The sequence below is a fragment of the Mytilus californianus genome, unplaced genomic scaffold (assembly GCF_021869535.1).
Source record: "Mytilus californianus isolate M0D057914Y unplaced genomic scaffold, xbMytCali1.0.p SCAF_11, whole genome shotgun sequence".
Lineage (NCBI taxonomy): Eukaryota > Metazoa > Mollusca > Bivalvia > Mytilida > Mytilidae > Mytilus > Mytilus californianus.
In genome coordinates this window covers 69,739,164-69,766,366 of record NW_026262593.1, presented here as the reverse complement: position 1 = coordinate 69,766,366, position 27,203 = coordinate 69,739,164, and the positions used below count along the sequence as shown (strand labels likewise).

At 32.2% G+C, this 27,203-nt stretch overlaps 1 protein-coding gene across 3 annotated transcripts in view; it reads left to right on the top strand.

Moving 5' to 3' along the window:
* The window catches only part of LOC127720601 (arginine-glutamic acid dipeptide repeats protein-like), a 121,990-nt gene that overhangs the window by 25,125 nt on the left and 69,662 nt on the right, over positions 1 to 27,203 (top strand). For all 3 annotated transcript variants that reach the window (XM_052227269.1, XM_052227271.1, XM_052227268.1), the window contains exons 5-6: positions 23,866 to 23,962; positions 26,853 to 27,006. In XM_052227269.1, the coding sequence (XP_052083229.1) occupies positions 23,866 to 23,962; positions 26,853 to 27,006 (251 nt within the window). The remainder of the gene's footprint in view (positions 1 to 23,865; positions 23,963 to 26,852; positions 27,007 to 27,203) is intronic.

Genomic DNA, 27,203 nt, shown 5'->3' with positions numbered 1-27,203 from the left:
CTTTCTGTCTATTTAACTATCATTATATTTGTCTGTTTGTCTTTTTGCAAAATACAAGGCCTCTTTCTGTCTATTTAACTATCATTATATTTGTCTGTTTGTCTTTTAGCAAAATACAAAAACCTCTCTCAGTCTGTTAACCCTTTATTATATTTGTCTGCTTGTCTTTTTGCAAATTACAGGATCTGTAATTGTTAACATGCTTGTCCTTTGTCCTTGGTGGATATTTGTCTCATTTCCAAATGTACCAAATCTCCTTTTATGTATACATTAATTCATTTGGTTTATAGTTGCCCTTTGATGAACATTTTAAATAAAGTATGACAATGTATGATATCAAGGGTATAAATGTTTTTCTTCAATAGCACTTTAGTACTGAATGATTTAAAATTCTGATAGATATATATACCTATAAAGCTGTTGAATACACTTTATGGATATATATACATATAAAACTGTTGAATAAACTTTATTATCAATTTACTATATAAATCAATATTATGGTAAAGATGTATGAATTACGCAAACAAAGTCTGACATGACATCTAGAATGTAAATTGGAGCCAGAGGTCTCATTTTGTCAATTTCTCAAAGTTCATATATGATTTGGTATAATGGCAAATGAGACAACTATCCACCAGAGACCAAAGGACGAGGATGTTGACAACTATTATAGTTTATATAAGGATAGCTTTAAGTGTAATTTAAAATAATGTAAGTTTAGGATGTAGATACTTGTTACTTTCTACATGGCAATAAACATTTGAGTAAATTATAAAGTCAAGATAGCCTTATTTCTACTGGTACATCCCAGCTGTCTGGCTATATATAAGACTATAAAGTAATATATAAGTATTCTAGAGGTAATTTGGATTCAGAAATTTATGGATTGGATGTGGGGGTTGGATATTGGAATTGAATTTTAAAAGGCAGCTGCTTCTTATTAGCTTGTCTGCTTTCCTTCTGTTTATAAGTTTGTGCTAGTTTTGACCTATCGCCCTTAAAAATGTGAAAGTTTTGACTTATTTCCCTTAAAGATTAACAATGTTTTGACTTATCTCCCTTTAACAAATGTGCACGTTTTGACTTATTTCCCTTAAAAATCCCTTAAAAATTTACAATGTTTTGACTTATCTCCATTTACAAATGTGCAAGTTTTGACTTATTTCCCTTAAAAAATTTACAATGTTTTGACTTATCTCCTTTTTACAAATGTGCAAGTTTTGACTTATTTCCCTTAAAAATTTACAATGTTTTGACTTATCTCCCTTTTACAAATGTGCAAGTTTTGACTTATCTCCTTTACAAATGTGCAAATTTTGACTTATTTCCCTTAAAAATGTGCAAGTTATCTGACACATTACATGTACAGCTTGCATACATACATGTCCTTGAAATGTTATATTACATGGACATCTTGCATACATGTCCTTGCACTGTCATATTACATGGTCATCTTGCATACATGTCCTTGCACTGTCATATTAGGTACATGGACATCTTGCATTCATGTCCTTGCACTGTCATATTACATGGACAGCTTGGTACTGTCATATTACATGGACAGCTTGCATACATGTCCTTGCACTGTCATATTACATGGTCATATTGGATACATTTTCTTTGCACTGTCATATTACATGGACAGCTTGGATTCATTTCCTTGCACTGCCACATTACATGGACATCTTGCATTCATGTTCCTGCACTGTCATATTACATGGACATATTGGATACATTTTCTTTGCACTGTCATATTACATGGACAGCTTGGATTCATTTCCTTGCACTGTCATATTACATGGACAGCTTGGATACATGTCCTTGCACTGCCATATTACATGGACATATTGGATACAGTTTCTTTGCACTGTCATATTGCATGGACAGCTTGGATTCATTTCCTTGCACTGTCATATTACATGGACAGCTTGGATTCATTTCCTTGCACTGTCATATTACATGGACAGCTTGGATACATGTCCTTGCACTGCCATATTACATGGACATATTGGATTCATTTCATTGCACTGTCATATTACATGGACAGCTTGGATACATGTCCTTGCACTGTCATATTACATGGACAGCTTGGATTCATTTCCTTGCACTGTCATATTACATGGACAGCTTGGATACATGTCCTTGCACTGCCATATTACATGGACATATTGTATACATGTCCTTGCACTGCCATATTACATGGACAGCTGGGATACATGTCCTTGAAACTTCTGTGTGAAATATACTGTCACTTTAAACAAAAACATTTCTAAACAAAGAGTTTTACTTGTTCTAGAAAAACACTCAATGACAAATGTAAAGTGTTACAGGATGAATGTCAAGTGCTTTTATGGCCAGTTTGTGAACATTTTGTGGAGTGCCTACTTAATCCAATAATTTATCATAAAATATTAGGTCCTTAGAGTAATTTTGAAAGAAAGAATAATTAAACTCTGGTGTGCTCATTTTTTCATAAATAGATTTGTGTTTAGGCAATTGATTACTGTGGTTCATCATAAAAATTATTGTGCTTTTTGTCTTTCTTTTTATTGTTGGGTTGCTGTTTCATTTATGTATACTCCACATCATCCTTAATCTCAACAGCAATCTTAGTAGTTTCATCTGTAAGCTGTTTGTTGTAACTTCAGAAATTAATGCTCTCATTTTTATTGCAAATTCTTGAGGACAAAATTTGTGGTAAACAAATGTGTTTTAAAACATATTTTGTAATTGAAATTAAAAAAAATAATTAATATGAAAGTTTTTATTATAATGCAATAAAGTTCCCTTTGCATTCTTTGTTTAATTAAAAATATTTAAAAAAGCAGAATTCATAAAAGTCAATTTTGCAAGAATTACTATTTTCATGGTAAAAAAATATTATTTGTTCACATGTTTCTTTCTTTTCTTTGTGTGGTTGAGTTTTGCAGCCATTTGCAATCTGTTCTGAGGATAGTTTTATTCTATGGTATTGACATAATGTCAATCATTGTTTAATCAACTTAGATTATAGTTAGTAATCCTTTGTCAGTTAACAATTCCATTCTGTAATACCATCCAGCATTTTAAAACAGGCCTGGAGTGTGTTAATTACATTGTAGGAAGTAAGCTATAAACTCTGTCAGGAATATTGTTTGACAGAGCTTTATAAATTATAAATGGCTATTATAGAATTCCTTGTAATCTGTAAGATAGAATTGGAGGAAGTCAATAATTGTTGCTTGTAATTGACTGGTTCTAAAATCTTTATTGGTTATTGGAGACCAGAAACACAGAATTAGTAGAAGATAATACAGTTGACTAGTCAAATTTGATTATTGTGCATGCCTGGAAAAGCATTCACTAAAATACATATTGAAAAGCCTGGGAAAATGTAAACTTTCAAAATGGAGAGAAAAGTTTTATCTTTGGAACATTATCTATAGAGAAAACATTCTTGTGAAAAACCAATTAAAATGTTGGTTCATGTTCAAAGATTTCTTTGTAGTCCTTTAAGTAAAACAGTTTTGGCCATCGGATACTTATACCCAATGGATTTAACCTATGATATTTGATTGGAAACTTATAAAACCCAAATAGTGTCTCGTTGCTTTTTATACGACCGCAAAATCGCTGTCGTATATTGGTATGACGTTGGCGTCGTCGTCGTCGTCGTCGTCGTCGTCCGAAGACACATTGGTTTTCGCACTCTAACTTTAGTTTAAGTGAATGGATCTCTATGAAATTTTACCATAAGGTTCAATACCACAAAAGGAAGGTTGAGATTGATTTTGGGGGTTATGGTACCAACAGTAAAGGAATTAGGGGCCAAAAATAAGCATTTTTGTAACTTCCAGACATAACTTGTGTGTCAGTGTATGGATCTCTCTGACATTGAACCACAAGGTTCCATATCACACAGGGAATGCTGGGATTGATTTTGGGGGTAATTGCCTCAAAATTTTAGGAATTAGGGGTCAAAAAAGGGGCAAAAAACAAGCATTTTTCTAGTTTCATGACAATAACTTGTGTGTAAGTGTATGGATCTTTATGAAATTGTAATACAAGGTTCCATATCTCAAAGGGAAAGCTGGAATTGAGTTTGGGGGTAATTGCCCAAAACGTTTAGGTATAAGGGGCCAAAAAGGGGCCAAAAATAAGCATTTTTCTAGTTTCCAGACAATAACTTGTGTTCAAGTGTATGGATCTCTCTGAAATTGTACTGCTAGGTACCATACCACAAAGGGAAGGCTGGGATTGATTTTGGGGGTAATTGCCTCCAAATTTTAGGAATTAGGGGCCAAAAAGGGGCAAAAAACAAGCATTTTTCTAGTTTCAGGACAATAACTTGTGTGTAAGTGTATGGATCTTTATGAAATTGTAATACAAGGTTCCATATCTCAAAGGGAAAGATGGAATTGAGTTTGGGGGTAATTGCCCTAAACGTTTAGGAATTTGGGGCCAAAAAGGGGCCTAAAAACAAGCATTTTTCTAGTTTCCAGACAATAACTTGTGTTCAAGTGTATGGATCTCTCTGAAATTGTACTGCAAGGTACCATACCACAAAGGGAAGGCTGGGATTGAGTTTTGGGGTTATGAATCATAAGGGGGTTCAAAAAATTTGGGGGAGGGATTTTTTTTTTCATTTTTTTCCTTTTTTTTTCTTTAAAATTTTCCATTTTAAGTTGGTTATTTCTGATTTATATATAAAAGTAAATAATAATGATATGATTTGAATAGGTAAATTAAAAAAATTTTAAGTTCTTAGACCACATTCATTCTGTGTCAGAAACCTATGCTGTGTCAAATATTTAATCACAATCCAAATTCAGTGCTGTATCAAGCTTGAATGTTGTGTCCATACTTGCCTCAACTGTTCAGGGTTCAACCTTTGTGGTCGTATCAAGCTGCGCCCAGCGGAGCATTTTATTACTATTTGTTTTGATTTTGAGTACGTTTATCATGTAACATTACATGTATTTTTACATGAAATCAGATTTTGTTCATTCATGATGCAAGACAAATTAATACAAGTTTAGTTACATGTACATGGAATGCTGCAAACAAGACATGCAGATACAATTTTAATATGACTTTTAACTTATGCAATACTTAATCAGTGTTATATTCTGTAATACATAAAATGTAATAAAAAAAAGTTAAACTTTCAGTTTTAAAGTACATAGATATAAGAAGATGTGGTATGAGTGCCAATGAGACAACTCTCCATCCAACATGTTTATTGAATGATATTATGTGACTGGCTTTTGACTTGTCACTGTGGATTTATGAATGTTCATCTGTAGTATTCTTTATTTCGTACATCTTAAGAGAAAGATGGACCATCAACAGTGGCTGATCTAGAATACGGTGTAGAGGGCGAACTCCCCTTTTTATCTCTAAAAAAATAAAAGATATCATGATTTATATGATTTTATAGCATAAAATTGTCCTAAATATTTTTTTTGAATTATGTCCCACCTTTCAAACTAATGAATCAGCCATTTAATAATTCAACATATGATCCCAAAATTGCAGTGATTTGTTGTTGGAATGCTTAAAGATATCTCCAAACTGCACGATAAATTTTGTAGATTTTTTTCAGTATTAACAAGACATGTTAACATGTTAATATTAACAAGAAGGACTTTCCAAACTTTAACCCACATTCTGACAGAAGTAATAAAGCTATGTATTACCTTTCAAATACAAACTATAGTTCCTTTTTTGTTCATTTAATAAGTTAAGAATTCGGTATCATTCACTAGAAAAGTTGACAAAAACATGTAAAGTTTCCAATAATGTTTCAAAATTATCTTCAACAGCCATGAATAGGAAAGGATAATTTCAATGTTATCAATACATTATGTATGCAAATTTGTTTAAAAGCTTCAAAGTATATCATCACAAGTATTTAATATTCAAATTTCACAAGTTTTTATCTTCGGTTTTGACACTGGTAATGATTCAAAAACAGTGAAAATTAGTCACACCCCTTTTAATTTTACTGTCTGCTACCTCTAAGACTTAACCAAGTTAACCAGTAGGCTACATAAGTGATTAAGATGCTACTTGGCATTAGTATATCTGTTTTGTTTGGTATATAAATTTGTCATTACTTCAGAAGTAAATGATGTGTTTACAACATCTCATTCCATGGGCTCTAACAAGTGAAACTGTGATAGGATCACCTGTACAGAGTTTTATTATCAAGTTAATAATAAAATGTTCTGTGTACTCATTCAGACAGGTATTATATATCAGATTTATTATATTGTCATATATTTACCTGGATAAGTGACAAAAGGAGAAAAATCTCTTTGATATTTCACTTAACGTGAAAGCTTTCTTTAGTCACACGGAAATTCATTATTATAAGAAAGTGTACCTTCAAATTTCAGGTCAGCTGTAGGTCTATGTGAGAAAATTTACTACTCTCTTTGATATGGTACTTTTTTTTCCTTGGAAGATTTTTTCTTTAGAATTTTATGATGACATTGCATGTACATCAGGAAGGTTAGGTTATTAAAGAAACATGTGTTGTTTAATAGGTATCATACATTTTGTAATAACTTTAAATCATAAAAAAACATTTTAATCAGCTAAATCAGTTGTTTTTATTGTAAATTAAATGTTCTTAATAACTGAATCAATGATACAAATAACTGAATCAATGATACATTATAGACTAAGAAAATATCCTTCTTTACTTGGTAATGGTTTTTATGTGGTTTGGGTAGGGAACATTGGTCCTACCAGTGGGTATATTAAGTTAGACTTATATTAAATTTTCATAATTCTTCAGACCAATTTAAAAAATCAGGTCTTTGATGTGAAAAACTTTTAATAGGGCGAATGACTTGATATTGTACACATAGGTAAACCGCCCTCTAACCTAATTGAAAGTGGTTGACTGCTCACAGAGGTGGACTAGTGAGTTGATCAGGTATAATTTAATTTGTTCATAGATCCACCTTCTTTACAGTACAAACATTAATTGATTGATTGCTGTAAGTTAAGTGTTCAGTGACAAAGTTTTCATGCATATTCAGGACAAAAAAGATTTTACATGACATGGATGTAAATCCACTGTATCATGCCAAATCACCAGCATTCACCCTGTCTCACAATAAATCACTCAAAATCACCAGTAATCACCCTGTCTCACAGTGAACAACTCAAAATCACCAGCATTCACCCTGTCTCACAGTGATACACTCAAAATCACCAGTAATCACCCTGTCTTACAGTGAATCACTCAAAATCACCAGCAATCACCCTGTCTCACAGTGAATATCTCAAAATCACCAGCAATCACCCTGTCTCACAGTGAATCACTCAAAATCACCAGCATATTCCCTCTGTCTCACAGTGAATCACTCAAAATCACCAGCAATCACCCTATCTCACAGCAAATTATTTAACACTTGGAAGAGTGTTTACTGTGTGTATGATCATCCATATAACTGGTGAACCTCAGTGGTATAAAATGACAAAGAAGGTGACCTCGGATAAGATTTAACTACCAGTACTGTCGGAAGTCAGTTGACTTTTAGACTATAACTGTGTCCAGACTTACAGCCCTTAGGCCTTATAATATGTCTGTCATTTATTTACAAATCATATTCTGGATCAGTCATAATATAATATATATTATAAGTCAACAAATTTGTGACAAAAATAGTTACAGGGCAGGGCTACCTTGGTAAAGGTTAGACTCTAAATACATGGCTTCCTTGTTTGTCATTGACCCTTGCATTGGTTCTGAGGTAAAGGGTTGTAACATAAATGGGAACATTTTGCATGTTTTAATGATAAGATATCATTTTCTGTGATTTAATGATGATGTGATTTGGTATGCTGTGTATGGTCTAATGATGGTCTTTTTTGGGAAAGGAGGGGGGGGGGGGGGGGGGGGGGGGCTAGAGATGATAACATAATTACAACTTCAACTATAAAATTCAAGTTTTAGTTATTTATTATTTTATCCTCAATAAACGAAGAAAAAAAACTATGCAATTTAAAAACCTGAACCGACAGTACTTAGCAAGAAAATCATACAAACCACTTTATAAAGGAGGATGTTTCTTTTCTATGACCACCCCAAACCCCCTTTGATACAGCTCTAAATGTTATCATTAATTAATCATTTATTGCTGAAAATTTTACTTTTACAGTTTTTCAAAACTCCACCACATTTTTTACCATAACACATTGTCTTATTCAGCCTTTCAGGACTTTTTTATGTTTGTACTTTGGTATACTTGCATTAAAATTTTTGGGGTAATTTTGTTATATTTTTATGTCTGGAAATACATGTAATATTTGAGTTATGGGACTTTGATTATAAATAGGGTTTGGGCTATATTCATAGTTTCTCTAAATGCCACAAAATTTGACAGTAGCATCTCAAGTACTTAACTTTAGTAGTTTAACTATGGTTTTCATGTGAGTGATTTTTTATTTGTTTTTTTCAAGAGTTTGGGGTTTATATTTTATTATTTTATGACAATTAAGATGGTAACAGGTCGTGGGGCAGCTGTTTACATAAATATATTATGCATACATTTTAATCATCTACCTAATACACAAAATCACTTATCTTGGTAAGAAATGTTTACTTTTTATAAAATTTTATTACTTTATTATCTAGTACTTCAAGTTGTATTATCAGAGGTATGCTGGTTATTTATAATGTTTTATTAGTAATCTTCAAACTTATTATTAAAGAGATCACACAAAGTTAACTGATAACAGGTTTAGACATGTGCTGAGTAAGAAATACATTTATCCACCTTGTTAGAAGTTACGTGTTAGATGATAAAAAGTTATTATTCCTGATACCTTAAATCTTGGTCAGGTTGAGGGGGATCTAGGGTTTTTGAAAAAAAAATAAGTTTTTTTAGAATCATCTATTAAAATCCATTAGAGACATGAAGGTTGGGAGGCTCTGTAAAAGTGTGTCTGATACTTTTATAAAAAAAAACATAGAACAAAGCATACCTACTGTACATTATTGTTTTAGGGGCCAGCTGAAGCCTGCCTCCAGATGCAGGATTTTCTAGCTGTGTTGAAGACCCAGGTGGCTTCAGGCTGTTTTCTGCTCTTTGATCGGTTTGTTGTCTCTTTGACTCATTCCCCTTTCCATTCTCTATTCTACTTTTCATCCCCATTCATAAAAGATTATGAATATAACTAACAAAACTAAAAATGTTAAGATAAAGTTTTATCATATTTAATGTTATCAATTCTCTCCTTAAGTAGCAAACAACAAGTACAACAGGCTATAGAAGCTTGATGTAAAATTGGTTTAAAATGTTGCTATGCGAATAAATTTCTGGAGTACCAACTTCATTCCAGCTATGATTCATTTCAATAGTTAGTCAATAAATCCTAATTTAAAATTTAAGCTGGAAATAGGGGCCATATTAGAACCAGGGATGGGGTCGATTACTTTAATATGTAATCGATTAAATTACAATTAATGCTAGAAAAAAATATCTAAATAAATTTTCAATTGAAGATAAATGTCTTTGTTTTGTTTGAATTGTTTGTTTTTGAGTTTCATAATTATGTGTGTTGATAGCCACATCCTATATCATGTTTGCAATAAAATAAAAGTTTTTTCTAACTTCTTCAAAAATTATTTTTTATAACCTTTCCCAACTTCTTTATGTTATTGTAACCCCAAGCCAAATAATGTTAAACAAACATTTGACAGTCTTTCCTAACACAATATTTTAAGGTCTGATGTACCATGATGGTAAAAATAACCACTCATTCCATACCTTATATTAGTGTTAATGCATTAATGATAATCAAATGAAAATGGCTCCTTTTCTGATGATTGTTTTTACTAGCAATTTATGACTCTTTATATTTTAATTTTCACCATTACCATTAAATATTAACTTCATTGCCATTGAACTTCTAAATATATCTGTCAATACACCTTATCGCTATTTGGCCGCCATTACTGGACATCACAAAAGTTCCCGTAAAATTTTGACGTCATAATAGAAAATATCTGACGCCACAATGGAAAAGTGATTGTTGTATGACATCAAAAGTTCAAGCGGGACAGATTCTCGGGTCAAGCGGGAATAGCGATAAGGTGTATCAAACAGCATATATTATTATTATATGTATATATACCTGTAATAACGTAAGTTAAATATTTTATGTCCTCAATTGGTAGCTCTTTGTGTTTTGAACACTGATAACCAAAGAAAATGAATGTAATTTTTGTTGGCCTTCAATGCTAACTGCACCATTAACCTAAGAGTCTTATTTTATTAATGGTCACATGCCAATACAATGTCCATTCACTCTTTTTATGAACATTAAAGATTTTTTTTTATTACTAAGCTTTTATAGTTCAAAGAAATGATAAATAAAAAAGAAAATGATTTTCATTAGCATTTCAAGTCACATGCTGAAAAATATAACAAATCAAATGATTTAATTGGTTAAAAATCCAAATGCAGGATTGCATCAAAGACATGCAAAATTCAATAATAAAATGATAACCAAAATAGAAAATAATTTTTATTACTGTAGTGTAGTCACCTGCCAAATAATAAATCAAATCAAATCATTTAATTGGTTGAAATTCCCAATGCAATGCAGGAGTGCATCTAAGGTATACAAAATTCAATGATAAAATGATAACCAAAAAAATAGCTAATTTTATTTCTTTCCTCCCTTACTTCTGTGTGTTGATAGCCACATACCATACAATGTTTACAAGCTGTTTGTCAATTCTCCACTATCTAACAGATCATAGGCTAAATTGTTCAACCAGTTGACATTGATTGATAGCAGGAGTAGAAGGTTAAAGGTTAGACAAGCTTAGTACACATTAATAGGTGTAATATGGTTTAGTATTTCTAAACCAAGTGGGGGAAGGTTGTTACATGTTTGTTAAAAGTCACAAATAGATTCAGACATATTTGTTTTTAAACTGTTTTTGTTTGACTGGAATTAAAATCTTGATTATTTGTGTATTCATAGAATTGGATTTAGCACGATTTTCCTTCAGTTTATTGGAGAAATATTGGATTACAATCAAATTGATATAGTATCTGTGTGAGAGAACATGGATTATTTGTATTAAATAGTTTATTAGAGCCGAAGGTAAGAAAGACGCTTTTTGTCCTATTTTATTAATTTTACAATGCAGGAGATTTTTACCAATTGATGAGTCATGGTTTACATATTTATGAGGTATGTTGAAGATCACTTTACTTGTAAATGATGTGAAAGATTTATTGCTCTGGTTTAATTGATAATGCATTTATCAAAAGAAGTGAGGTATGGTGTTGTTGTAATGGCTCTGTTACATAGTATCTTAGCAAAAAATGGGGTGCAGAGTTTTTACAAATTTTCTGCAAACAGTTTCACCTATCATGTCTGTTCAGTGTCAGCTACTTAAAATACTTGGGTATAGGACACACGTTAAAACTGTTTGTTTGTTTTGACTTGTTACTGGCAGATTTTAGGCCAAAAGATAAAAAAATACATTTTGTGTTATGGCATATTTTTTATTTTGTTGGTTTACACGGTTGTATATTTGCCAATAAAATGAATCAAGATATATTGCAGTTTTTAACTACTGTATGATCTCAGTCTTGCATCCAAGCCTGAGAAAATAATTTTTTTCTGTTTTTTTTGTGTGTGTTTTTATTAAACAGGGGAAAATCCAGGATTTTTTTTTAAGGCAGGGCAAAGTTCCAGATACCACTAAGCTGAGCGATGCAAACAATTTTTTTGACAATTTAAACTAAAAATTTATATATCATGAAAAACATGGATAATTTAATTATTTGTTGCATCAAAGGAGATGTGTACATACCCTCTACGCCCCCTGGATACGCCACTGATATGTAATGTTTTTATATTGTATTGTAAATAAATCTGTAAGAGAGCTATAAATACAGGACTTATAATTGTACATGAACCGGTAATTGGATCTTAATTTGCGAAAAATAGGAAATGATTAAACTCAATCTGTTATGATGCCTTAAATTCATAAGCTAAAATCAATGAAGTAGAAGAGAGTTAATAAAATTATGCAAATAAGGACAATTCAAACTCAGTATTGCAGGTTCTGATCTCAAGGGTAAATAGCAAATCAAAATATTTTTGGAGTGGCCTAATGTTAAAAAAGACTAATGAAGTAGACCAGAGTATTTTGCAAATAAGGACAACTCAAATTTTGGAGTGCAGGGTCTGATCTCAAGGGTAACTAGCAAACCAAAATATGTTTTTGAGTGGCCTAATAGATGTTAAAGAATTACCTGTGAAATAGTATAAGGATGAGAGAATCTGATTTATTAGATTATTCAGTCAGGCCTATTGATCTATTAAAGATATACCATTACCTATTAGAAAATCAATTGATTCATAGCCTTCAAATTACACTTCTTGTCTTTTAACCACAAATTTAATATCGGAAATGATTCAAATCAATGGCTTAACCTCAAACGCATATTAAAGTATATAGATTGAAGTAAATTGAGTAATTTGAGGTGATCGTTTGATCTTGTTTATTTTGTAAATTGTTTCATGGAGAAATATATTTTCATGTACCATTGTACATTTACTCATAACGATTGAAATTAAAAAACTTGGTGATTTGATAAAAGATTGTGGACAATATGATATTTTTATTAAAAAAAAAGTTGAAGAAAGGTTATAAAGTAGAATCTAAAAGTGTTAGAAAATTCCAAACTTATTGTCGATGATTTGAAATGTAGAATAGGGTGAAAAACAAATTATGCCTGACACCTGCTTTGGTTAACCCTTTCTATGTACCCGATTTCATCTGTGATTTTTGGCGAGGTGGGTGTTGTTTGATCTGGTATTATATGAATGTTGTTGGTCTACTTTCCTTTGGTGTAACTGTTGCCTGTCTTGTCTACATTATTTTTGTTGCCAATTATTACAATCTGTGGTGGATCCAGTAGAGGGCTTATACCCCCATTGATCACCAAAAAAATATAAAAATCTCATGTTTTTCACAGTTTATTTTTAGCCTCCCACCGTTGGCAGTATATTCTTTTTACTGGAGTTACCACCCCCCCTCATTAAAAAAATACTGGATCTCCCCTGAAAATAAGATTCTTTGCTCCAATTAACTAATAAGCATGATAGCTTAGCCTTGTTTCTTCTAAAAAAAAAATTTATGATGATAAATTAGATTTTTTTTTTTTTACTAATTGAAATTTGATTTGTTATTTCACAACATCAAATTTAAGCATGTTCAATGCCTCAATTGTTTATTCCTCATGGCAGTTTAATTTTGAACATGAGACCTAATTATAAAGCATTTCTTCCAGTCATTTATCTTAATTAAAAATTTTGTTCAATTTTAAGTTTAATCCCATATCAATTCACACCACTGCTTCACATAACAGCAATTATAGATTGGTGAGAAGTTCTGAATTTTCCTGTTAGTGACATCGAATCTGTCATGGAAAATTATAAAGGTTTTACCAGATTGTATGCTTTATTTATGAGATGGGAAATTAATTTCATCTTTTAATGGAATTATTAAAAGCTCATTGTCAGAATAGTAATCTTTTAAGAGGATTAGGCCCAAGCTTATATGCTTTGTTTAAACAAGAATCGATAGAGAAATCAGTGAAAAATTCACTCTCAAGTATTGGAATCAAATGGCTAAGCTTAGGACTAATATTGTCAATGAAAAAACTGTGGGGATCAGATAGGGGGGATTCAAAAAATATAGTTCATTTTTAGTTAGTGAATTGTTCAAATTGAGGGGATAACAGAGGGGTCGAAATGTAAAATAAAATTAGATTCAATTCAGATATATAATCAAAGCAAGGACTGATACATACATATAAATTCAGTGACTTCTGTGTTGACTTGAGTTATCATTGATATGTTCATAATAATAAAATAACTGTTAACAAAACTTTGAATTTTTGAAATACTAAGGCTTTTCTACTTCAGGAAAAGATTACCTTAGCTGTATTTGGCAAAATTTTTAGGAATTTTTGGTCCTCAATGCTCTTCAACTTCGTACTTTATTTGGCCTTTTAAATATTTTTTGATTCGAGCGTCACTGATGAATCTTTTGTAGACGAAACGCGCGTCTGGCATAAGTGTAAAATTTTAGTCCTGGTATCTTGATGAGTTTATTTATTAAGTAATATTTTCTCTTCCGTACCCACGTCTTAAAATGGGTTTCAGTTTGCCTAAACGAAATGTTATGAAACTTGTACAAAATGCTTATTACCACAAAACACTGATCAAGATTGAATTTGGATGGTGTCACCTTTACCGTTCTAGAGTTGTGCCCTCTACAAATGGAAAAAGTTTCCATTCTCTAACTTAAGTTTGCCTCAACCAAATGTTATGAAACTTATACTCAATGCTTATGACCACCAAACTCAGATCAGCTTCGAATTTGGGTGGCATCACTTTTATCGTTCTTGAGTTATATTCCTTTATCATGTTTATAATGTTATATGCAAGTGGGTGCATCATCAATGTGTCCATAGTTATTTGGTAAATATTTAACCATAGAAATAATAGTTTTGTCCTTTTAATCAATCTACATACATGTACATGTCAATGGTTTGCATAACATGTTAATTGAGGTGCATTATACTTAACCAAATTTCAAGGTCATCCTCGAAATTATAGAAAATGATACTTCGAAATACAGTATGTGCTTAGTATTTTAATATAAGGGAGCAAATATCAATAAATAAACTATGGGGTCTACTCAATTCCATGGTTTTAAAGGCGCTAAATCATCAATATATGTACATGTATTGAGATGTCTGTTGGTTCTTCATAGGTTTATACCCAAATATTAGCTTTTATGCATACATCATGTACATTCAAACATAGTATTTATAACCAAGGTTATTAATACCTTTGTACATATACTGCTTCATGATTTATTAATTCATTAAGTCAATGTTGTGAGTGTTCTGCAGTTTTACAGATATTTCCTAGCCAAAACCTTCTTCAGATTATTTTTTACTTTTGAGTTAAAAGATAAGAAAAGAGTTGAGTGAATACACAAGAAAAGCATTTAAACTAAAGGGGCCAAAAAAAAAGAGGAGCAAAAAACCTTGCCAAGTTTTAATTTGCTTGAGGGTCAGTTACAACATTTGTTATAAAAAATTGTAATGTGAAGTCAGTCTGTTTGACAATGTTATTTGGTGTGAATTGAACCTGTAATATTGATCTGTAGAGATATAACTGTTACCTCCATGATCTCTAGAGATATAACTGTTACCTCTAGGGCATAACATGATTACTGACAGTTTGTGTTTATCAAACTCTTTGTTAGCTTATTAAATTGATTGGTTTTGTGTATGGTGTATAATACTACTTAGGATAAAGTACAGTTATCCTACATGAGGGAGTTTAAGGGTAATTTTCATGCACGTATTACCTAGTATAAAGTAAAGTTATTTTACATTAGGGAGTTTAAGGTAAATTTGAATGCAACATTTTTGTTTCATGTACTGTATATTATTTTCACAGTGTTTCATGCAAATAGGGAGAAATGCACCTTTGAAGGCTAAATGTTTTTCTGTTTTAAGCTGCCTGTTAAATCTGACTTTGATTTCATATTAATGAGACATAGTATTAAAAGTATGGTTCTACCGAAACATAGATTGAAGAGCTGTGGTTCTGATAATAAATATTATGAAGAACATAATAAATATTGTAATTTTATTTTTAAAATTTAGGGTTTTGAAATTTTGTAGTAATAAATGGGAAATATTTTATTTCATCCTTGCACAGTCAAATAATGGAAAGGAAAAAACTCTATGGTACGAAATAACTTGAGGGAGAATAAAAACCAAAATTGCTGAAAAACTCTGAACAGTCAAAATCATCCAAGGTCATTTTTGCCTGAGGGAGTACTAGCTCTGAACAGTCAAGACCATCCAAGGTCATATTTATCTGAGAAAGTACAAGCTCTGAACAGTCAAAATCATCCAAGGTCATATTCGTCTGAGAGAGTACTAGCTCTGAACAGTCAAGACCATCCAAGGTCATATTTATCTGAGAAAGTACTATCTCTGAACAGTCAAAATCATCCAAGGTCATATTTATCTGAGAAAGTACTAGCTCTGAACAGTCAAAATCACCCAAGGTCATATTTATCTGAGAAAGTACTAGCTCTGAACAGTCAAGACCATCCAAAGTCATATTTATCGGAGAAAGTACAAGCTCTGAACAGTCAAGACCATCCAAGGTCATATTTATCTGAGAAAGTACAAGCTCTGAACAGTCAAAATCATCCAAGGTCATATTCGTCTGAGAGAGTACTAGCTCTGAACAGTCAAGACCATCCAAGGTCATATTTATCTGAGAAAGTACTAGCTCTGAACAGTCAAAATCATCCAAGGTCATATTTATCTGAGAAAGTACTAGCTCTGAACAGTCAAAATCATCCAAGGTCATATTTATCTGAGAAAGTACTAGCTCTGAACAGTCAAGACCATCCAAAGTCATATTTATCGAAGAAAGTACAAGCTCTGAACAGTCAAGACCATCCAAGGTCATATTTATCTGAGAAAGTACAAGCTCTGAACAGTCAAAATCATCCAAGGTCATATTTGTCCAAGGGAGTAAACTTAGGACTGAATTGAACAAACAATGTTTCCTCTTGTAAGACATAATGCTAGGTTTGTTCTCATTTGTCAAAAGTGTCAACATCCTCTCTGTCTTCTTAATCACAATATGTATCATCAGAAGTGAAATCATACATGGTTATTGAGTCACATGGTTACAGCACCTACATCTTAAATAATCATGGTCAGGTAAATTCTTGCTATCCGTCATTTAATTGATCCAGTTAAGAATTTGTAATATCACCTGGTGTAGGTGTTATTTACCTGGAAATGAACTTTTACTACATGTAACTTCTGTCACTTTATCTGACTCATACATAGAAACAGTATCTTTATTGTCTCAAAGTTATATTCAACCTTCAACACAGAGCAAAAGCTTATACCTCACTGCAACTTTAAGGCAGTGCCGTGTACCAGTTTGGGGATAATTCTTTGCTAGACCAATCATGCTACATCTGTGCATTAAAGAAACCAGATGTTAGTCTTTTTTTTAGCTCACCTGGCCCGAAGGGCCAAGTGAGCTTTTCTCATCACTTGTAGTCCGTCCGGCGTCGTCCGGCGTCGTCGTTAACTTTTTACATTTTGAACTTCTTCTAGAGAACCACTGAATGGAATGATACCAAACATGGCATGAATGTTCCTTATGAGGTGCTGACCAAGTGTTGTTACTTTGTAGCGGATCCATCATCCAAGATGGCCGCCAGCGGGGGACTTAGTTTAACATAGGACCCTATGGGAAATACATACAAATGTCTTCTTTTAGAGAACCACTGAATGGAATGAAACCAAACATGGCATGAATGTTTCTTATGAGGTGCTGACCGAGTGTTGCTACTTTGAAGCCGATCCATAATCCAAGATGGCCGCCAGCAGGGGACTTAGTTTAACATAGGATCCTACGGGAAATACATACAAATGTCTTCTTTTAGAGAACCACTAAATGGAATGAAACCAAACATGGTATGAATGTTCCTTATGAGGTGCTGACCGAGTGTTGTTACTTTGAAGCCGATCCATAATCCAAGATGGACGCCAGCGGGGGACTTAGTTTAACATGGGACCCTATGGGAAATACATACAAATGTCTTCTTTTAGAGAACCACTGAATTGAATGAAACCAAACATGGCATGAATGTTCCTTATGAGGTGCTGACCAAGTGTTGTTACTATGAAGCTGATTCATAATCCAAGATGGCCGCCAGCAGGGGACTAAGTTTAACATTGGACCCTATTGGAAATACATACAAATGTCTTCTTTTAGAGAACCACTGAATGGAATGAAACCAAACATGGCATGAATGTTTCTTATGAGGTGCTGACCGAGTGTTGTTACTTTGAAACCGATCCATAATCCAAGATAGCCGCCAGCAGGGGACTTAGTTTTACATGGGACCCTATGAGAAATACATACAAATGTCTTCTTTTAGAGAACCACTGAATGGAATGAAACCAAACATGGCATGAATGTTCCTTATGAGGTGCTGACCGAGTGTTGTTACTTTGAAGCCGATCCATAATCCAAGATGGCCACCAGCGGGGGACTTAGTTTAACATGGGACCCTATGGGAAATACATCCAACGTCTTCTTTTAGAGAACCACTGAATGGAATGAAACCAAACATAGCAAGAATGTTCCTTATGAGGTGCTGACCAATTGTTGTTACTTTGAAGCTGATCCATCATCCAAGATGGTAGCCAGCGGGGGACTTAGTTTAACATAGGACCCTATGGGAAATACATACAAATGTCTTCTTTTAGAGAACCACTGAATGCAATGAAACCAAACATGGCATGAATGTTCCTTATGAGGTGCTGACCAAGTGTTGTTACTATGAAGCCGATCCATAATCTAAGATGGTCGCCAGCAGAGGACTTAGTTTAACATAGGACCCTATGAGAAATACATACAAATGTTTTCTTTTAGAGAACCATTGAACAGAATGAAACCAAACATGGCATGCATGTTCCTTTTGAGTTGCTGACTAAGTGTTGTTACTTTGAAGCTGATCCTTCATCCTTGATGGCTGCCAGATGGGGACAATGTTTAACAAAGGACCCTATGGACAATACATACAAATGTCTTCTTTTAGAGAACCACATACTGAATGGATTGAAACAAAACATGGCATGAATGTTCCTTATGAGGTGCTGACTAAGTTTTGTTACTTTGAAGCTGATCCTTCATCCATGATGGCCGCCAATGGGGAGACTTCCTTCAACATAAGACCCTATGGGAAATACATACAAATGCTTCTTCTAGAGGTGCACTGAATGGAATGAAACCAAAACATGGCATAAATGTTTCTTATGAGGTGCTGATTAAGTGTTGCTACTTTGTTGCCGATTTACTGTTCAAGATGGCCACCAGGATTTTTTATTAAATTACAGGACCAATATTAAACCAAATTTGGCCTCACTCATTATTAGGGTATCTGTTATGATTTTAATCTATTTTTACATGATTTCCAAAACCAAAGTAGAATCAGGTGAGCGACACAGGCTCTTGAGAGCCTCTAGTTTCACAGCCCTGTCTATGGTAGTTAAGGTTAGTTCTAGCTGGAAGCATGTTAATCAATGCTACATTTGCCTTTATGGTTTTCATTGGATATTGGGACTGGCTGAGTGTCTCGTTGATATGCAAATTTCAGAAAAAAAATACATATTTTTTCTTTTAAATCAAATTTCCTTATACAGGACTAAACATAAATCTGGTTGAAGTATTTTTAACTCCTAATTTTGCCTACTAGTACTACAAAGAGAGACATTTACATCTGTCAATACTTGTACCATCACATGTATGAATAAAATGGGTATCATATCATTTATAAAATGTAAATTAATTTCTTTATAATTAATAAAATATTCAAATATTGAAATCTTTATTTATTACAAAAATCCATTAGGTGTTGTGGCATTCACTTCAGAAGAATATAAGAATAATACATTAAACATGTTCAAAGATTAAACACCTGTAAGTCTACCTTTTACAAAGAAGACAATTGTATGAAACAAAAGGTCATTTTCAAAAATAATATCTTACATATGCAAGATTGAACAAAAGTAAGCTTGTTAAGGGTTTTGTAAATAATAAATATTAATGGCCTCAGTGATCTTATGACCAATAGCATGCTTGCCTTGTGTGAAAGATGTGGCAGAATCCAACTGAAGAATTTAAAATTTGAATATTCTGCCTGGCCACAAAGCTCCCAGCATTAATAACAAAGAACAGATTTGGGTCAGCTCAGAGGTATATAATTTATTTAATTACTATAGTATACTAGTAATATAAAAACACTATAAATCAATATGGCAGAACACTTATTAATTTTCTGTTGAATAATTTCACATAAGCTATAAATAATGTATTACAGGGTAAATTAATTTTCAATTAACTGGATTCTTAACTCTTTTTTCACAGAGATGTTAAAACAATTATTTTATGCAGTTTAAAGTAGCTCATTAAAGGTTTTTATAATGATAAATGTTTTTGAGGAAGGGTTTTTCTCTTTATCATTTACAATTTGTACCAGCTATCAAATTGCAAACATGCTAAACTTTTTATTGAAATAATAAATGACTGAATTCACCTACATTTCATGGATATATGTACAAAGCCATAACAAAGGGATATTTTTAAACCAAAACTGTTCATTAAAGATTCATAATTTAATTCTGCAAATTCAAGTGGAGAAATGAAATACGTTTGATATCACCCAACTTGAATTGAAAATAGAAAAGGCTCTTTGTACTCTGCAATCTTACCTCAACATTTTCATATTGAATTAATGCTTCTCCAAGGTAAACTTTTTTGTGCTTGATACATTTATAAGTAAAACAAAGCAACACAAATGGTCAAGCATTGTTAGAATAGGTATGGATATTCTTAGAATTTAATAGAAATCTGAATTTGACTCTAATATTAGAATTTACTTGTTCTTGAGGGAAGTATCGTACTGGTTTTCTGCAATGAAGAGCATTAGGATGAGAAACATCATATTCCTTTTAATTTTGTTATATATCAAATAAGTAGATGTGGTATGATTGCCTACTATCCGACTTGGATCTATGCAATTATGTACTGTATGTAAATTTTTTAACTTCCGACCTCACTTGACTATTAAGCTGAAGATATTTGTATACTGTAGAAATAAAACATTTTTGTATGTACTTCCTCCAATTTCTTTTCATAGCAGCAGACCATAACAGATTATAATGTTTCAGTCAAGTTCAAGCCTTTGGAAATTACTTTCTTGTTCATGCATTCATGATGCCTCTGTTTCCACAAAGTCACTGTATTGAAATCCATATTATATTTGTTAGACGATGATACTCCTGACTTGCATTATTCATTTGGTACAATTGTAATTTAATGGCAGACTAGAAAAATAAATAGATATTATAATTATGGCTAAATTCTAGCTGTCTCTATGAATATTATAGAAGAATACTTGTGTCTACTCATCTGTTTCTGCAATCCCATTAAGTTATTATTATAGAATTACTTTGATGTTTGTCACATTTATTGAAACAAAATGTATGTTTTAATGTCTAAAACAGAAATGCAGGAAGAGTCCAATTAATTTACGCACTAATGGTTGAAAACACACCGAAGGCTGAAATGATAAAATATGAATTCAAATCAGGGATATAATTTTTATCTTGAATGTGGAGACTGGGCTGTTTACAGCACATGGCTGTGCTTTTGTTAAGACAACCTTAATATTCTGTTGAAGGTTAAATAACTTCCATCAAAACCTTGAATGAGATTAAATTATCAGAAAAATAACAAATGAATAATGAGTTATGGGAGGAGGGCTTTATTTTAATCCTACACATTAGATTTATTTATTTTAAGGAATGCAACGCTGAAATATTGTTTGAAAAAAAGATTGTTTTCAATATAGTAAGTGGTTTACTTACTCGCCCAAGCTTTTGTTTTTCTATGTATATTGTGGGGAATTATTATTAAATTTGAACAATTTAGCAGTAGTTTTTTAGTGAAACTATTTTTGAAAGTACTATAGTCTTATTGATTTGGCCTGGACTGTGATTATCTGTTATCTGACTGGTCATTATAATCTTAATCTGACTTAATTAGGACAATGTATGGATGAAAGACAAACCTGACAATATCTAAGTTACATATTGATTATTGGACACTGATCTGGTAGAAAGATTAATTACTCAACAATTACTGGTGTGATATGGGTCATTACTTAAACTACACAACACAAGTGTGTTTCAGTGAAGAACACAGGAAATTAACCACAATGTTATGGAGCAAACTATAAACTGTTAATATTTCATGTATGAAGTGATTTAATTAAACAAATCTTTACAATTGAATGGAAATCAAATTGACAAGCCCATTTTTGTTAACTTTATGTTTAAAGGTTTTTATAGACAGACTAAAAACTTGATTTAAAAACCACTTTGTAAAGGTATTTAGAAATTGTTGATTTTTATGGTTAAAGGCGAGGGGTGATAATGTTATGATTAAGATCTTAGGAGTTGCTTTATGAAGCGTGATATTGAACAAGTCTTTAGGATTAAAGGCCAGCATGTTAGTGTGTGTGACAATATTCAGACGGGATAGTTATTTTATGATAATATTGTAACATTTTCGGTATTGCCAACTGTTTAAAGTTGCAAGGTGGAGTTATTGTAGCCTTTGCGTTTAAAATTGCAAACTCTAGATAGCCATTATTGTAAAGTTGACGGACATCTTTTGAATGTCTTTGTGAGGAACCTGTTAGTACAGCCATTATTGTTTACATTGTAACCTCCGTGGTGGATTAAATAACATGTCGTGTCCGTGCTGGTCCATTGTGCTTTGATTTAGGATACCATTAGTTATTGGTTTGAAAATGTGATTTTATTGGGAATTGATACTAATGAGTCTAAATGAAGTTCTTTAATGTGTTGTATGACAGTTAATAACAGTTGGTGAGAATAAAGATATATATATTGATTGTATTGTAAGTGACTGGAATTAATTGTATATATACAAACATTTTTGTGGATTATGCTTTTGTTTACTTGGTTTGTGAAACAAAAATCAACATATTTATAATCTGGATTGTTGTACAATGTACATAGGCATAGCTAGGTAAGTAAATTGAATAAAAGTTGAAAACAGAAATAAAAAAAAACATGATTAAAGAATTTTAAGTGTGTTGTATTGTTTACGAAATTATCATCAGAATTTTCCTTAAACTCTATAGATTTTTTCATATCACTAAAATTTAACCTTAAATTTTGTAAATGTATTGTATGTGTAGGAAAAGAGGACCATCTACAATTTTGTCAAATCTGTGCCCATTTCCATTGCTGATGAAAAATCCATCTGGGCTAAAGTGTAGCCAACATTAAACCTTGTGCCCATTTCCATTGATGATGAAAAATCCATCTGGGCTAAAGTGTAGCCAACATTAAACCTTAAAATTTTTTACAATTTTTTATAATCTTGAAAATGATAGATCACTTGGCCCAAAATGGATTGAATATGGTTCCATGCTTGATCATGTTTGTATAGAAATAAACTGTTATTGCATCGTAGTTGAAATTATTAACAGGTAGGACTTAACAGTTGGTTGTAAAGCAGTCCTTTGATGGATAATTGTCTCTTTAGCAATCATATCACATACATATATGTGATTGTGTGTTTATGTATTATATGCTAGTGTTTATTGTCAACTTTGGTTACAGTCCTGCAATTTTGTATTTTAAACCAATGAAATATCTTTATCTTTATCACCTCTCTGTAGAAATACTTGATAGATCATACTTGTAAATGTAATTAACTTTCTTTGAGTTATTTTAAACATAATCATATTTGAAGAACTAATGCCTTAAGCTATTCTACAAATCTTTATTTATTTGACATAAACTTGCTGTAAAGTTTATTTAAAACAAAATAAAGTGTTTGATATACTTCACACATGATTGCATGTGATTGCATGTGATTGCATGTTTTTGATAAACATGCTTTAAGTTATTTTACACATAACTATGTGTTTGATGAACTTACTTTGATCTCTTTTACACAAAATTTTATGTTTGAATGTGTTGGTTGCTATAGGTACAACCTAATCATTTCTGTTAAATAGAATTTTACCATAATTTGAACAGCTAAACCACTAATCTATCTGATAGATGTTTGCAGTGGGAAAATTTTTGACAGATAATTTTGATATTTATTCTTTGGTACCAGGCTTTTAATCTAACTTGATGTCATTTGTATTTATATTTACAGATAGTGGTCGAAGTCTTGTTATACAAGATCCTGTGATTAGATCTCGAGAGCTCTTCATCTCCAATTCCACAGATACTTATCCAGTTAAAGCATTAAAGTAAGTAGGACTGAAGAGGTGCTCCTTCATTCAAAGGAGGTTTAATATTGTACCAGGAAAGCTCATTTTTATAGGAAGTGGTTCTTGGTATTTATCAAAATAGGTCAGTGTCTAGAAAGAAAGGGGATGTAAATAGTGCCCTGTTGTTTTGAGAGTAAGATGGCTGCCATAGCAAGGCAATAATGTCGACCCTGCCCAAAATGCCTGTTTTTTTTCCAGACAGTCAAAATTTCCCAAGGTATCCTCCTAGTTAACACATCTTTCATTTATATTGCTATTTCTTTTACCTCCTGAATATGTTCAAAACATCTGCAACTAAATGTTGAGTAAACATCAGCCATCAAAATATCAAATTTCTGTCAAAGAACAGACAATTCTCGATAGTGAACAAAAAATGACCTACCCAGAATGCACTTATACTTGAATTGACTTTATGTATTCAGTAGATGTTAAGATTTAACTTTTATCAAAAACTTAACCCAGCATGTTTGCAGGAAACTCCTTACATTGTTAGTATTTATTTCCTAACTTAAGATAACATACATCAAAATCTTAAGTGCAACAAAAACAATAAAGACACTTGCATCTACACATTGTATACAGTTGAGAAAATATATATCTTTCAAATTTTTCGTTAAGTGACTAGGCTTTACATTAATTATTATGAATAGTACGCATAATGCTGTTTCTAATTTTTTGGGGTATTGTTATTACCAGGTCCTCATTATTCCCCTTTATTTCGCCCCATTTCTGTAGATTTAGTCCAATGCAATTTTAATTTTAATTGTACAATTTCATCTCCTCCATGATTATGGATGAAATATTAGCTACTAGGCATTAAAATTCAAACAACAGCTATCAATCAAATTATTTACATGAGGACAGCTAATTACTAAGCTCAAATTGCAAACAGTCATTTAAATAAATTGAATAACAAATTATATAGACATATTCAGATTTTTAATGCTCAGACAAAATTATCATTTTGTGACCATTTTGATATAAATAAGGAGTTTGAGATGTTACATGATACTTTCCATCAGAGACCAAAAAACAAAATTTAAACATCTATAACATGTATAAGGGACTGTATGGCCTTCAACAATAAGCAAAATCCATACCATATAGAATAATTGAAAAACCTCCCTGCATGATTAAATGTGAAACAATTCAAAAGAGAAAACCAAATGGCCTGATTTATGACAAAACAATAAAGGAAAAATAAATATGACAGACAGCCTTCAATGACAACCACTGAATAAATGGCACCTGCCTGGGACAGGCACATTAGAAATATGGCTGGATTAAACATGTTTGTGGTGCTCAACCCTTCCCCTTACCTGGGACAGTGGTGTAATAGCACAACATATGATGAACACTCAACCCTTCCCCTAACCTGGGACAGTGGTGTAATAGCACAACATATGATGAACACTCAACCCTCCCCTAACAGTCCTAGGATGATAGTGTAACGGCACAACAGAACAAACTATAAAAATCAGTGATCAGTCTTATATTTTATACATAAAACTAGCAACTGTTGTAATTAAACAAACATCGATGCGTTTAATTTAGCTGTAAAGAATTTCTTAATCATAACATCCTTTTGCTATCTTCCTTTGCAATGTTAGGTCATCATCGTATTGCTGTATAATATCTCTTAAAGTTCACTGCATATTATACAAAACACATCTGCCTAACCATTTATTGGCAGACGCTCGCTTAAATCTCATAAACAGAATAATTTCCCCTCATGAGAAAGGAGATTTGAGTAGATTTTATTTCTAGTGTATTAAATCTCCCTGGTGAATAATTAAGGATTTTTCCTCAGATTTCAATCAAATTCTAGGTTTTAACATTCCTTTAATAACTGCTTTCAACTGAGTATCGATTTATACATCAGCCCGTTTTAAATTGGTATTTAATTTAGCCGTCTGATAACATCAACTTTTGTATGATATCTAAATGTGTTAAAAAGCCGGTAGAAGTCTAATTACTCAAGAATATGTTTTTATTTCCTATATATATCGTATTGATATAATAATATGGTATACTCATTGAAAATTATCTGACAGAATGTCGTTGTGAATTGATTGTACAGAAACATAGGTCTTGGTACTGTATATTGATTTTTAAAGGAGCCGCACAGGAGCCTGTAATTTCACACCTGGGAGTATTGTATAATGCATATTTAAGTTAGGTTTATTGAATAGTGCAACAAGCTTTAATGTCATACAGGGTGATTTTAAAGCTGTTAAAGTGGTTTAACTCCTAATGGATTTTGAAATTAATATTTATTAAGGTATGCCTCCTTGCAGAATATTGCCATATATGAATAAGTTTTTTTCTGCATGAATGCATTTCCTAATAAAAAAAATATGTTATGCTTGCTTCTTTGCAGTTCATGTTTTGTTACATTTTTAAGGACAAATAAAGACTTAGAATGACTAAAAGTTCGAAAAATAAATTTGTATTGTTTTCATGAGTGCAAGTTAGTGAAACTGGTTGCTTAAAAACAGAAAGAATATAAACTTTGACATTTTGGTCTGTCACATACCAGCTCTTTTCCTGTATGGGACGGTGTTAATTACCATCTAACTTTTGATTTCTATAAACTCAGCACAGTTGATTTTAAACAATGTTTACCACACATGCACACAGAAATGGATACACTTACAAGCTTAAAAACTTAAAAAACCAAGAGGATGAAAAAATTGAAAAATGTTAAACATTTGTTAGACTATTTCACTACATTTTGAGGAAAGTCTTCAGTTTCATCATTGATAATTGAATTTTGAATGTCTTTATATGTTTTCTGTATACCATTGTATCCACGAATTAAAGTTAGTTTCTTAGTTCTTAGTAATTATGTTTTAATTTTGTATTGTAGAGGAAAGTGTAGAGTACAGCACTTCCCAGATATATACTCAGTGAAGGATTTTAGAGTAGACAAGGACAATTACTTCTATGTGTTAGAATATAATCCTAAGACGAAAAGACTGGCCACCACGCAGGGGGAAATCAGAGTCGGGTCGAGCCATCAGGTATGTAATTTGAGGTGTAAATTTGAATATTGTTTTGATGCACAAGCCAAATATATTAGTGACAAGTTGGAATATTTGCATCAAATAATATTTTGTTGAAGGGTTCAAAATGCCTTTAGTTGAGGAGATGTGTGGCTGAGTCAAACCAAACTCTTCTAAATTTGTTTTTGACACTTCTCTGTCAAGCATTCAGCATT